Raw genomic sequence first — 15,239 nt, 5'->3', positions numbered from 1 at the left:
TCTACACTCACTGGCCTGTAGATGGTGGTGCACACATATACACATGCACACACACACACAGGCACCCACATACTATCGGTATTAGAACGGCCGATACATAATTACAAATTCAGTAGGATTAAAAGAAAGCCAAAATAAATATTCATCATCATCATCATGGCTGCATTTCCAGTATTGGCGATAAGTAGTCGTTTGTCCACTAGATGGCGCATCGTTGCAGTGAGACGTAATTTTGTTGGAAGTTAATCTTAAATGGGTTGGAAAGACACTATGCTTCCTACAAGGACAAGACTGTAGGCTACAGTAGTTTACCGCAGAGAACGTCTAAGGGTAGGATGATTTCTGCATGACATGTAATTCCCATTTCCTCTTGAAGCCGAAATAAATCTGAGAATGTTTATCGGACATGCTTGTTTTTTACTGCAGGTAGGCTACGTTAATCCTATCAATAGCAGAACGTAGGTAAAATAATGTTACTGTTAGCATGGTTGAGTGATGGAGGCCAATTTGATTATTGATGTATTTGTAGAAAACCATAAATGCGTTTATAAGCTACCAAGCAAATCGATAACAGCACTAATTGTATCTTTCGACTGTCATCTCATTTGCTTATGACCATAACCTAGGCTACTAACAGGAGCTAAGTGAGTTAGCCACAACACGTTCGCTACGTGATGGTTTTTTAATGGAAAATATAGCAGTGCTATAGGCTACCTGAAAGATAACCTGTCTATGATCCCGTGATGATCTACAATCTCCATTTAAACCAGATGTTTTAGAGCGCACGTTGAGATGTATTCAGGGCAGGGCTGTACCTACACATATTTGTTGCACGTGCTACAAAAATCATTCTTTGCGATGAATGATTTAGTGCCAACGTTATAAGGGTCAGATACAGTTTTGCCTATGGCTATTCCGTGAGACTGAGGCGCTTTTTGTTTGTTCGAAGTGCGTGTTTAGGGTGTGAGAGGGGAGTCGATGTGCTTTGATTCCAGCTTGGTAGTTGTAGTCTATGCGATTAAAAAACACGTGTGTGTGAAGTATCCAAACAATGATAACGCTTTCATTATGGCTGCTTTAGCCACAGACCTTGAGCTACTGTACAGTGGGTTGGGTTCCGTTTAGAAGTGTCCACTTCATTCGCCCTTTCCGTGATTCACAGCTACGTGAAATGTATTACTACTGATATGCAAAACTATTAACTTTTTCGCCAAGAGGTGGCAGCTTGATACTGTAAGGTGTAAGCCATTGGTTCCAACGGAGATTTTATTTGGGTCGCCAGCATAGCCTAGCGACAATTTGTGTTGTGTAATAGGCCTAGCATAGGGCCTACCTTATATAGCTTATAGTTTGTTAACAGTCACGGTTTTGTCATAACTCCCTCTATGCATTTTTGCATTTAGAATAGCTCTAAAACCGGGGGGCGAACACGTCGCAGGGGGGGCGCCAGTGCGTGGATATCTCAATCGCAAAATTAAACAATATTTCTATCGGGCGCCTACCATGGACTAGGCTGGGTGAAAATCAAAAGATTGCGTCAAAAGATTGAGCTTAACCATTGACCTCATGGTTGCAAAATGCAAGGGAACATGAATCAGCATATTATTTGCACAAACAATAACGGAGAGTAGCTCTTCAACTTTGCCCGTTAAAATGTGTATGAACAGTCTCGCAACGCATTTCATGAAGGCCCTTTGGACATGTCAGTTATTTGCACCACTGGGAAAAACGGCATTTTGTTTTAGACTACTGGTATTTCATTTGTGCATTGACAATAAAGCTGAATATCATTTGAACTAGATGACTAAACTTATGCATATGTAGAAGAAGAAACATTCACAAAAATCCATGACATGACCTCTCTTCTTGATAGCTGTTGAAAACTGCATGGAACTGACAGGGATTGTTTTGTTTAATAATAAATAAATAAATACATTATGCTGCTACCTTCTGCTTTTCCCAAATACAATGTAGCCTACAGGTGTACCTTTCATCAGTCCAGTTGCAATGGATGGACTGTGATGAACTGCCCTACTTGAGATTGTTTAGAGATTTTAAAGGTTTTATAACAATGTTACAGATTTTTTGGCCCAGAAACAAATCTATTCACCTTTGCAGCGCCAGTAGGCTACTTTGTGTGCGGAATGTGTGCAAACACACATTTCAAACAAGCATACACAAAAGTTTCAAGAGTGGGGAATGGAGTAGAAGATGGAGACAAATTCATTAATATGATTTATTTTCGCGGAATGGATGTGCAGGACTGAGCGGCGGTCATATTTTGTACCGCTACGCGGTACATCTAGTTTGACATGGAACTATACTCTTATTCCGGCATAATAATCAAGGAACCCCATGGTAGCAGTAGCACAATGATATCATGCAGCACCTGAAAATAGTCCCCGTAGGCTAACTTCCAGGAACAAGGTTGAGTTGCAGCAGACGAATTGGTTAGTGACTGGATTATTATCTCCAAAGAGCTATATCTACTGACAAGGTAATGTTTCACGATTCTCGCTAGATTTGTTGGGGCACCGTTCTTCAGGGACGGAGTGGGCCATAGAATTTTCCCTGACATCAGGGATGGATTACTGCACGGGCCTACCGGGCCCAGGCCCAGGGGCCCAAGGGGTCAGGGGGCCCTGAAGCCCAAGCCTTTGCATGGAATCATTGCCTCAATATCAACAAATCAGGATGTAGGCTATGAACCTGATTGAATTTAGTATTGGCCATCCCCAAAATGCACCAGAATACAGGAAATCACATCAAACAAATTAAAAATGTTCTGGTTTCAAACCCCCCCTCCCACATATACGACAATAAGTGGGGGGCCCTTAATACATCTGGGCCCATGGGCCCGAAAGTTCATAATCCGCCCATGCCTGACATATTTGGCCCAAGCGGCCCTCAAATCGGTCGGGCATACCTAATTAAATACAAAATCCGTATTTATCGGTCGGGCAAACCTAATTAAATACAAAATCCTTGCATTGGTTGTGCATTACCCTGAAATATAAAAATAACCGAAGCCTATATGTAAAGAGCTAAATCTCCTAGATTGTGGTGGACCTTAGTGTAATTTATACCAGTTATCACAATAGGACAACTGAAACAACACAAAATAAATGTTGCTGGAAATATTTTATGCTATACTACCTACAGTACCTACATTGCTGGTACATTTTAGAACAGTACAGCTATATGAATTAATTCTCTTTATATCTTCCAGTAATCTAGCTTAGTTGGCTTGTGCATGAATATAACTTGATGTTTCGTAGCTTACATTTCCGTCAGTCTACAGTCTTTTAGCCCATCTTTACCAAGAGAACCCTTCCAAGATAGAACCCTTTCGACGCTCTACTTTGAGAGACCTACCTCTGCTCATGGCATCGATAGTGAATTTTGCTATCCCGATTTGCAAATCAATTAATTAGAAAACTTAAGTTGCGCTATACATAGTGTATAATATTGTAATAGTGTGTAACTACATGTACCGCAAAGCGGTACAAAGTATGACAATCGCTCAGTCTTGCATATTATCTCTGGAAAAATAAATCACATTTCTCAATTTGTCTCCATCTCCTACTTCATCCAAGCCTGGCTAACTGGGGTCTGGGAACTAGACATTCATTTTCTCGTATATAAAACGTGGTTTACGAATGCCCAGAGACGTTTATTGGGCGCTACGAATGTCTATCAAATGCGTCTGTGCGTAGCTCATAACGGCTTCGGTGTGTTGTCATAGTCTTGCTGCCCTCCCACCGTTCTGTGATTGGTTCCTTCGTTGAGGTGAAAACGAAGTTCATAGAATCCAGGCTGCCTAGCAGCGTGAATAAAATCATGTGTGCATGTGTGCGTTTGCTTTTGTGTATATGTGTGCTTCTCTGTGTGTGAGTTTTTCGATTGTTAGTGTGTGTTTGTGTGTGTGTGTGGGGGGGGAATTCTGTGCATGTGTGTGTGTATGTTTGCTTGTGAGTGTGTGTGGGGGGTAATGTTGTGTGTGTCTGTGTGCCTGCTTGCCTGCATGTAAGTTTTTTTTGTGTGTGGGTGTGGGTGTGTGTTTGTGCATGCGTGCGAGTATGTGTTTGTTACTGTGAGTGTGGCAATCAAGAAACCATATAGAAGATGGTATAGAACATTGCCCTACAATCAGGAACGACAAACACTTATAGAGCAGCTAGCAGAAGTAAAGATAAATCTGATTGTTACCAATATATTGCAAAGAAATTCTGGGGAACAATGTTTTCGATGTACTTTTTATTGCTTGAAAAACATTATTCCATAAAATTTAGTGATGTAGAATTCAGACCCACAATCCTATTCAGAAATTGGCGGTAATGCACCTATTGCTGTTTGGCAACTGCCAAAAGAAGAAGAAGAACTTAATATCTTCACATTCACAGAATCACCTGGATGGAAGCCTTAACTGTTTGTAAGATATATGTCTGATTCATGGACTCTGGTCATGAACACAGACACTAAACATTACACAGACTTTATTATTATTATTATTATTATTATTATTATTATTATTAAGTCAAATATGCCTTCAATTAAAACAAGCCCTTTGAAATCATAATCTATACATCTCTTAGTCTCTTACTCAGAAATAACAGTAATGAACAGTAATGAACATGTTAAGAAAGGTAAAGACACCAAGTGTCTAGCAGATATTTCTCTGAGATTTGTGCTTCTAAGGCAGGCCATTGTGTGGAAAGCAGTGGAATATTACAGGTCTGATTCACTTCAGGACCGACTCCTCACAAGGGGAAGAGCAGGTGGCCAGAGAAGGAGGTGTGGTGGGCTGTATTATCATAGAGCCACGCCTGGGCCCACAGCTTCACCTGGACCACATCTCCCACCTCCAGCAGCACAGAAGCTCCGTTAGAGGGAGTCGTACTTCCACCTGTGTAGCTGTAAGGACTGACAATCGCCTCTTCGTTTTTATACAGAGTGGCTGCTATAGCTCTTGAACCATGGCCATGTATGAATAAAACAAAATGGTAGGCCCCTCTGACTGGAGCTCTGAAGACTCCTGTGTGACAGAGGGAGAGAGAGAGAGAATTAGTAAGATCAATAAAAAGTTGTTATTGACTTCTTGATTTTTATTTTTCCCATGTTCTCTCTTGAGCAAGGCACCTAACCCCTCACTGCTCCCCGAGCGCAGCTGTTGTTGCAGGCAGCTCACTGCGCCGGGATTAGTGTGTGCTTCACCTCACTGTGTGTGTGCAGAGGGTTTCACTAATTCACGGATTGGGACAAATGCAGAGACCAAATTTCCCTCACATGATCAAAAGAGTATATACTTACTTATATACTTAAATGAACCCCATGTCTATAATGCATCTACAGGAAAACAGGTGAACATGGAGCCAAGAGCAAGTCTACCAGCCCTCTAGTACCTGTGTTTGGGTTGTAGCAATTTCCAATGTTAATGGTGACATGTTTGAAGACCACAGTCGTTTGCGCTTGAAAGGGTCCTGTGTATCCACCACCAGATGTATGAACGGAGGCAGAGAAAGACACTCTACTCTCCTCTCTCTCCCTCAAAAGCATCTTCACCTGGCTCCCCGTGAAGTTCAAATTCACTGCCTGATCTGAGGGTTGCACCAATAAACACACACACACACAGAGAGAGAGAGAGAGAGAGAGAGAGAGATACAGAGAAAATGATAAACAAATCTATAAGTAAACTAAAAGCAAAGTAAATACCAGAAGAAAAATACGTCCTAGATCCTAGATCTGAGAATAAATATCGATGACAGAAACAGATTTATCTCACATTCATTTTCCCTCTTGAGCTGCTTCAGCTGTTCTCTCTGCTCCTCTACTGTCTTCTCACTGGCTCTCAGCCTGGTCTCCAGAGTCCCTGCTGTCTTCTCCAAGGCCTCCACTTGTTTCTTAGTGTGTGCAAGCTCCACTCTGTGCTCCGCCACCAGAGCTTTCACCCCCCTCACCTCAGTGTAGATGTTGGGCTGGCAGGTCTCCTCTGCAACCACAACCAGACCAGCCCACAGCAACAGCAGAACAGCAGCTCCGGGAGTCTTCATGCTCAACACACACAGCTGTTCCAGCTAATGCAAACTGAGATGGTGGTAGCCCTAATGAAAACTAAACGTGTGGCACACATACAGTACACACACATTAAAAAAGCCTGAGAAAATGATTGCATAATCTAATGCATTTCTGAATGTATGACATAAGTATGGATTTGAGAAATGTCTAATGTCTCACCATGGTATATAATATCTAAGATAAGATAAGGGCTATGTTGTAATGTGTGTGTTAAGGCTGAGTTTGTGTGAGGAGCAAGTATCAGTGGCCTTACCTAAACTCAGGGAAAGCTGCAGGTGATGCTGTGGTCCAGATGCAGGTGATGCTGTGCTCCTCAGTCCTCCTGAAGGAAGTGTTCTCTTCTCCAGCACAGTGATGCTTTTAAGAGCAGAGGCTGGAGGAAGCACTGCCACTGTTCACCAATAAGAGCCCTCTAACGCTAACCACACACACAAATCTCATATCTGGATCAGTTCACTTGTTTGACTGGTTTTATCAGTTCTATGCACTTTGGAAGACAAGGAAGCATTCCAATCTGTTTCATATTTACCTATTCACACTAATTAAGTCAACATGTAATATCTGCACATTCACAGGATCAACTGGAAGGGAGCTGCTACTGCTTGGAAGACATCTGTCTGATTTTAGCATTTTGTGAACAAGTGAAGAAAATTCCCATCTTGTAAGGCATCTGTCTGTTTTTTTACCTAAAGACAATTCCCAATGTTTAGAGAGAGCGAATAATCAAGGTTCTCCCCTGTAAGGAAAGGTATGCAAGAGTTATTCAAGTATTTTTCGTACCTTCAGTGTTATCAGTGTAAAACGTTATAACAAAATGCCCATTCCACTAGTCAGTGATCTTTATTGTCAATCAACCATGCAACAATTGCTTAAAGGAACACGCCACCCAAAATCAGTAGTAATATATGTTCTTACCTTAACTTTCACGAGTTGAGTCATACCTCTCCCGCGCCGGTAGGTGCACTCAAACGCTCTGTCGCGAGGCGCGAATGTGTTAGCATGTTGCTATGCTAGCGGGCTCTGCCGTGGCCGTAGAGAGAGGAACATAGCAGTAATCAAACACCTCCACATTTTCCCTACTTAAATACAGTTGCACGAGTAATTGATAAAAATGTGTACGTCACACAACATGAAACGTGACGATTTTCCAAGCGAATAAACAGGAGAACTACAATGTGTGGCGCAATAGCACTTGGGAGTACTTCGACCTAGCGTGGTAATATTATTAACACCTAATTGTAGGTCCTATCCAGGGGGTCAAGAGCGTGCATATTAGCTTCGGCATGTTAGCATACGCCATTTTCAAATATGGCGCTGCATGGAGCATTTGGAACCAGCTCCATGCACGAAAATCCGTGTTGGGCACGAGCTCTCATGCGCGTACATGTTGGTGGGCGGGTACCTATCCGGCGGCTACAGCCAAACGTTATTCAGTGCGTATTTCTTGAGGATCCTATGAGAAGACGTGCATATTATGGTTGTTTATCCATCATATGACAAATAAACAAATAAAGAAAATTGTATTGATCTTGTTTCGTTGTTGTTTGTCCCGAACAAACGTAGCCTAAACATGATTAAAGACAATAAATTACACAACAGCGGCATAAAGACCTCTCAACCTATAGCCGCCCCCTTTGGAGCTTGCCAGAGGCTGAAGCACTAGGCTACTACATTTAAACACAATTATTGCCGCGAGGCATTCCAGCCTACGAATTTAATAAAAAGTAAACCATGCATAATTTAAAAAAAAAAACTCAATTTAGGCTACTTCTCTATGCAATAAGGATTCCATTAGAGCACAGCGCACGTTCAATTAATGAAAATGGCCTTGTCTCGCAATAAACAGCTGAAAATTCCAACACTTTTTCAACTACACGAAACTTTACAGTGATCATCAAATACCCTCTATATTTAAATGCCCATCAGCCTCAACATTTAACTATATAATAACAGTCAAAAAGTAAATTAAATCCCATACCAAAGCCGAAAATCGTCTGCGTTTGATAGCCTGGTATGCCGCTCCAAACAAAACGCATGTCTCACAATAACGTACAATGTAAGAAATAAAGGTCTGCCTCGAATAAGCATACCTCAAATAAATACCTGTGCTTTGCATCCTAAGTAAATAGCAGACCCTGGACATAATTTAGGATTTACGGAAATGCAATCATACGATGTTGGACGCCTGGCGATGCTCTGGCCGTCTACTGTGCCTCTGACACCGCTGCTTCATTTGGATGGTAACTCCACAGGTGAGCGCGAAGATTGGACGTCGTAGATGCGTAAGTAAACTGTTTTTTGCTGAGTCCGCAGACAACATTCTCTTTAACCGTTACTTTACCATCTGCGGTGTACAACTCAAAGTAAAGACTCCACATTTTAGATGAGTTGGGGACGTAATTGTCCGCTCAGGCTGACCGTTTTGTGCGTTATCTTCAATACTATCTTCAATATTATTTTCAAAACAGGGTGGCTATTGAGGGCTCTGGCTCCTGTCATTATTGTGGCTACTGGCTATTATTGGCTTGATTTGGTCATGGGCCAACGCTAGAATACGTTTAGAGCACCCGCTATGAGATGGCAAACAATAAAATAAAAAACAAACTAATCATAGACTGTAAAAATGCGCTACACTTGGCACTAAAAACCGAATAGTTTATTTATAGTTCGACTACGGATATTTCACGTCAAGTTCGAATGCATATTTGCAGCAGGACAGCAAGCAGACCGCTCCTAGTTAGAGCCGCTGTGTTATCCAATGAAATTAAGTTGCGCTTCAGGGCGACTCCACTCGGACTCCATGCGCGTTCCCGAGCAACTTTTTCTTCTTCTTGTTATGAGGCAAGGACTTTATGTGCATTATCGCCACCCTCTTACTGGAGGATGACACTCTTTTTACAGAATAAAAATCGACGTTGGTCCATGCGTCATTTCCAGCTTTGTAACTGGCGCATGGTCAGAGTCGACTGGCGCTGGATCCGAACCCCAGTGTTCAAGATGGCGTTGACTATGAATTGGCCGGATTTACTAGCCTAGCCTCCACCATTCATTTGTATGGAGGGCGGGACTTAGTCACTCTCTCCAGTTATATATAATACCTCCATGGTCCTATCCACCACAGAGTTTAGAATCCATGCTGGATCGACCCTCAGCCTCTCCCTCCCCTCTGAGCGAGAGAGAGGCACACACACTAGAGATGCGCTGATGGGCTATTATTTCAACCATAACTGCATAGCAAAATTTATCATCCATCAGCCATCCATCAGCACCAAAGTTTGTTGACCAATTTTAAAAACCGCACCCGCCCACCATCCGCTGGTTGTTTTAGGCTATATGGGTGATGCAGCGCTGCTGACGTGAGGCTAGAAAGCCCTTGCCTGTTCTAGAAAGACTGATCTAATGCAGCAAATATTTTAAAAGGCTAAAGTCGTACATTGGCTAGGCCTATCCCCAGAATATCAGCAGCAAACTCAGTCTCTGTCGCGCAAAACAGTCTCCAAATAAAACGCACATCGGCCTGTTGCCTATTCTGCCAGCTTGTGACAATATATCGTCCAAAATGCTTGATTGCATTGCATTCTCCACATTTTTAGCTAAATTTTCATGTACCACATCAGCATTTTTGTTCAGTGACTCTTTTGTAAATTGCTTTACAATTACCGTCGGGCCTATAGGCCTATTGCCTGGCTTGCCTCAGCTTCGGTCACGTCCTTTTACAATTTTATCATTGTAATAAAAAACGCAATTTGCCACATAATTTTTTAGCATGCTCCTGACCTACTAATTAATGCCTATTGTACTTTATTTTTTGCAAAAAGAAAGAAATCCTTGATAAAATAACAAGTCATTCACATTATAGGCTACTTTACACACTGTTATGTCAGGTTGACTGACAAGCCTGTTCTGAAGACTCCCATTCATTTTGACTGCACGAGCGCGTCTTTTTCAGACAGACATCGCAATTCATTTTATAGCAGGCCATCGGACAAATATGACGCCTCGATATTAAAGAAACTCCGACTCCATTCATTCTGAAAGTCCACCGCACAACAGTGCAACGTGCATGTTCACATTTTTAGTAACAACCGCCAAACTTGCTTGCTTGCCTTACACAAAGTTTTCTGACTATTTTTCTTACCTTCTTTTTCCGCTGTGGATGTTATTGAGTTTGTAGAAGTTTTAGCTCTTACGTTCTGAACATCTCGCACTGCCATCGCCCGATGTTATTTCTGAGTCATATCACTCTCTGTCTCTCTTTTAAATGCCTATTCCCTGAATGGTAGTAATTATGTGTTTTATATATAGGCTAATATCTAAACAAAATAACCCAGGCAGTCTCATCTAGGATATAACACAGGTTGAAGTCAACGTCAAGTTGGTTCTATTTAGGGAGGTGAAATGTGTGTAAACATCTGTAGATGACTCAGAAATGACATCGGAAGACAAGGAGTGAATAGTGGCAATTAGAGGCAAGCCGAAGTCTGCTGACAAGGGCCCGACGGTAATTGTAAAGCAATTTACAAAAGATTCACTGAACAAAAATGCTGATGTGGTACATGAAAATTTAGCTAAAAATGTGGAGAATGCAATGCAATCAAGCGATATATTGTCACAAGCTGGCAGAATAGGCAACAGGCCGATGTGCGTTTTATTTGGAGACTGTTTTGCGCGACAGAGACTGAGTTTGCTGCTGATATTCTGGGGATAGGCCTATAGCCAATGTACGACTTTAGCCTTTTAATATATTTGCTGCATTAGATCAGTCTTTCTAGAACAGGCAAGGGCTTTCTAGCCTCACGTCAGCAGCGCTGCATCACCCATATAGCCTAAAACAACCAATGGATGGTGGGCGGGTGCATGCGGTTTTGAAAATTGGTCAACAAACTTTGGTGCTGATGGATGGCTGATGGATGATAAGTTTTGCTATGCAGTTATGGTTGAAATAATACCCCATCAGCGCATCTCTAGTGTGTGTGCCTCTCTCTCGCTCAGAGGGGAGGGAGAGGCTGAGGGTCGATCCAGCATGGATTCTAAACTCTGTGGTGGATAGGATCTACAATTAGGTGTTAATAATATTACCACGCTAGGTCGAAGTACTCCCAAGTGCTATTGCGCCACACATTGTAGTTCTCCTGTTTATTCGCTTGGAAAATCGCCACGTTTCATGTTGTGTGACGTACATATTTTTATCAACTACTCGTGCAACTGTATTTAAGTAGGGAAAATGTGGAGGTGTTTGATTACTGCTATGTTCCTCTCTCTACGGCCACGGCAGAGCCCGCTAGCATAGCAACATGCTAACACATTCGCGCCTCGCGACAGAGCGTTTGAGTGCACCTACCGGCGCGGGAGAGGTATGACTCAACTCGTGAAAGTTAAGGTTAGAACATATATTACTACTGATTTTGGGTGGCGTGTTCCTTTAAGCTACACTGCTGGTTTGTAACAACATTTACAGTTCTTGCCCATTGCTTACACACTAAAAACAAATGCTTAGACCAAAGCCTCAACACCTAAACTTCTTGTAGCATACCGGTACCTTAAACACTGTGTAACCATAGCTTAAACACATTATTTGCAATTCTGCAACACACTTATTGTGAAACACTACACACAATGTCTTACATTAGACACTTTGTTTAAAAGTGAAATCTCCTGTTATCATTAAACATTTCTATTCAAAATGCAAGCACATTTTGCTAATGCAAGCTACATGTAATTGGTAAAACCCACACACATACCTGAAAACACTTAAAATAGACTTCAGGTAAGTTATTGTGTACCTGTTCAAATGTGTACTTTTACATTCAGAAGTATACTTACTGAAAAAAAATGTTGACGCGCTCAATACTTATTTCCCCCGCTGCATACGCGGAGCAGACTATACTGTATCATCAGATAACTGATCTGTAATGTAGCGACCCAAATATTTAGTTTTATTACAGACACTCATCACTTGTCTTGACAGATAAATAATAAAATTACAAAAATACACAACACTGAAGTTTTTTGATACAAAATATGAAGGCATTTTCATCATCTCAATAAAATACAAATTACAAGTTTTGTATTTGAAATACATAATTTAAATACCAGTACATGTATTAGAAATACTGTATTAATCCCTGCACACACACACACACACACAAGAAAACACACAATGTACACATGTACACATACACAGAATCAAACACTTGCACTTCTTATGAGTTGCAATGGCTAAATGTGCCTTAAGTAATGGGGCTATCCATTAGTCTCGTACGCCACCCGTACGACATGTACGAATTAGTTGGTAGCACGAACGCTGGGGTTTGTAGTTTTTTTGAGAAGAACATGGATGCCACCAGGGCAGCAGCTGCCTCGTTAGTGCTGGACATTTGTCTACAACACAAGATCATGTCCCTCATTCTTCCTTGTTGGGTATGGTCAATGTGAATTAATAATAAAAACATTTGTTAACTCAATTTCGCCTATTTCAATTTCAACAAGTGCTGTCGCGTTTCTCTCGAGCCACGAGGGCCATTAGCAGGCTAGTCATTGTTATTGTTTTGTGCTACATAGCCTCTTTAGCAAACAGGGACGAAAACAAATTGTTACATTGTATTGTACACACAGCAAGACCATGAAATGCATGAATTGGTGACCGGATTGAAGCAGCAATATAATCTAGTGTGTAAGAGCATTGCATCGACATTAAAACGACCAACACAGTACAAATACAAAGAAAATGCATGTCATCATCTCAACTGGGCGCGTACGGCCAGCTCGGTGTACCTCAATAGGGTATCTGCACATTTTTGATCAACAAATTTAATGACTTTTAAGACCTTTTTAAGACCTCTAAGAATAAAAATTAAGACCATTACCACGGCAAAAATATATATAAAACTACAATCTAGGCTGTTCAGATTAACAAAGCACATTTGTATTTGAGCAACAGTGCAAATAGTCAGTGCATATTTACCAACATAAAGTGCATGTCAGGCAACATACATATCATCTCAGACTGTCATGTGACCCATGGACCATTTGTATTCACTCTCTAAAAATTGGGAATTCTTGTCAGGTGTTCGCAAAAAACTAAAACCAGTCCATGAATCAGACAGATTTTACAAAAGCAGATTGTACTAAAGCATTATTTGTTCAAGATGTGGAGAAACTGCTTTAATGATGTGCATAACTAGATGTCCACATTGCCTTACAAAATATACATTTCCTGATCGAGTCTGGTGTGGTGACACCAGGAGAGTTTTCGCCTCTCTGGGGCCGACTGCCCCCTCAGGGTCAGGTCCCCTCTGAGTGATGACAAGATCAAGGAAGTTCCTGGGGTAAAACCCTGTTTCATGTCATCAGTGCAAAACATCACAAGGAAGTGATCGAAGTTTACCATAGGTCAACTGTATGCAAAGATAATTACACATTGTGATGTGCATTTGAGGATGTAAGTCAGGATATTTTCTATTTGATTAGTTAAAATAAATATTGAAAAACCAAACAACTCGAAGAGTCTCAGACATATTGACATATATTGACATCATATCTCATGACATATCAAACAGGCCTATCAGGATGCTCTCTGTCTAAAAGTCGTGATTGTTATTAGAAGCAGGCTGCTGAGTGTCCTGACAGAAGATGCTCCTCGATTCACTTCCTTGATAGTGGCGGATCTAGAGATATTTTCCTGGGGTGGCGAAGGTGTGGCATGAGGTTCCAGGAGGGGGGTCATGGACATTATTCAAAAACTACGGATTCAAATTCTACGGATTTCATTGAATATGTTTTGTTCTCTACACTACATTACACGGGGTGGGAGGCAAATCGGAGATGTAGCTGGCGTTGTGGATGGTGTGGGTCTTAATATGTGTAGTACCCCTAATGCAGGGTTGTTGCCATGATAACCATGACTGTGACTGTCAAAACATTTCCATCTGATTCAGTAAAGATTCAGTCAAGTAATGGCCCATTCCATTACACTTGAAAATACGTTGCCCGGAAAGTGTAAATTGCCCAGCTTTCAGGCATTTCACGCAGGCACACCCCCTTTATCTCGGAGTACTTGAGGGTACCCCGAGGTGGACGTACGACCTTACGACAAACATGGCTGCGCATTACATTGCTGCATTGCTGTAATTTATTACAATACAACAATTTAAAATGTACATAATAAGAATGTAATTCTTAATCTACCACCTCACTAATAACCATACAAACACACACACTGGTGGACAGTAACTAAGTACTGGGTATGGGTATCTAATTCAATTATTTCATTCTTTGGAAGGTTTTTACTTCAACCCCCACTACAATTAAAGGCCAAATATCTTTAGCAGGGATTAGAAATGGTTCAAAGAATGAAAATGAGAACCGGAAACGAACACAGTTTTTGGATGGACGTAACCGAAAACGGAAACAAAACCAATTTCACTTGTTCCGGAGTGAAACAATTATTTTCAATTTTAGATAAGCGGTTAATAATGGTATTTATCGTTCTGATTAACCTTTGTTTGACTCCATAGGCTTGGAAAGTCACCTGCCCACACAGTGTTCCCCAGACCCCTTATAGGATGAATTTAGTCAGATGTTATGAATCAATGTCTCCCCTGTATAATAGGCTATCTACTAGTTGATAAAAATAATATTTATATCCAACACTAACTGCCTTTTCCAAGTATGTAGTCTAAATTACTGAAACAATTTGTGAAATAAGATAGGCTACCAGAGACACTAGGCAAATATTTATAGGCCTGTCATGCAGTTGGTAGCACCATATGTTAGGCTATTGCTAGGCTTAAAGCAAGGACATTTTCCGTGCCTGAAGTTAGGCGATCAAGCATTTTTTAAGACCTAATATTATTTAGGTATTATATTATAATATTATGATATCAAATAATGTTTGTAAAGATGATTTTATCAGGGCTGCCATCAGGATGGATGTTTGCTATTTGATTAGTTAAAATAAATATTGAAAAACCAAACAACTCAAAGAGAACCTGTCTCAGACATAATGACATATTGCAAAACATCACAAGGAAATTAATGAAGTATTACATAAGTCAACTGTATGCATGTTATTGCAACTCATAAGAAGTGCAAGGGTTAAATTCTGTGTGTATGTGTAGCCTACATGTGCACATGGTGTGTTTGTATTTATTGTGTGTATGTGT

The 15,239-nt window shown here is 41.0% G+C and overlaps 1 protein-coding gene across 2 annotated transcripts; it reads right to left on the bottom strand.

Moving 5' to 3' along the window:
* Positions 1–4,242: 4,242 nt before the first annotated feature.
* LOC143109118 (cerebellin-3-like) lies at positions 4,243–6,437 on the bottom strand. 2 transcript variants are annotated; one of them, XM_076271743.1, is made up of 4 exons: positions 6,329–6,437; positions 5,783–6,111; positions 5,403–5,597; positions 4,243–5,035 (listed from the first exon to the last, which is right to left on the bottom strand). In XM_076271743.1, the coding sequence occupies exons 2-4, from the start codon at positions 6,048–6,050 to the stop codon at positions 4,761–4,763; spliced, it is 738 nt and encodes a 245-aa protein (XP_076127858.1). In that variant the 5' UTR covers positions 6,051–6,111; positions 6,329–6,437; the 3' UTR covers positions 4,243–4,760. The 2 variants fall into 2 exon arrangements, with proteins under 2 accessions (XP_076127858.1, XP_076127859.1); XM_076271744.1 differs by having other exon boundaries at positions 5,783–6,084; positions 6,329–6,415.
* Between the last annotated feature and the right edge of the window lie 8,802 nt (positions 6,438–15,239).

Source organism: Alosa pseudoharengus, unplaced genomic scaffold, assembly GCF_046254945.1.
Source record: "Alosa pseudoharengus isolate Yale_2024_CS ecotype anadromous, Long Island Sound unplaced genomic scaffold, YU_APseudo_1.1 YU_APseudo_1.1_scf_7, whole genome shotgun sequence".
NCBI classification, from domain to species: Eukaryota; Metazoa; Chordata; class Actinopteri; order Clupeiformes; family Clupeidae; genus Alosa; species Alosa pseudoharengus.
This window is presented reverse-complemented; position numbering and strand designations above follow the sequence as displayed.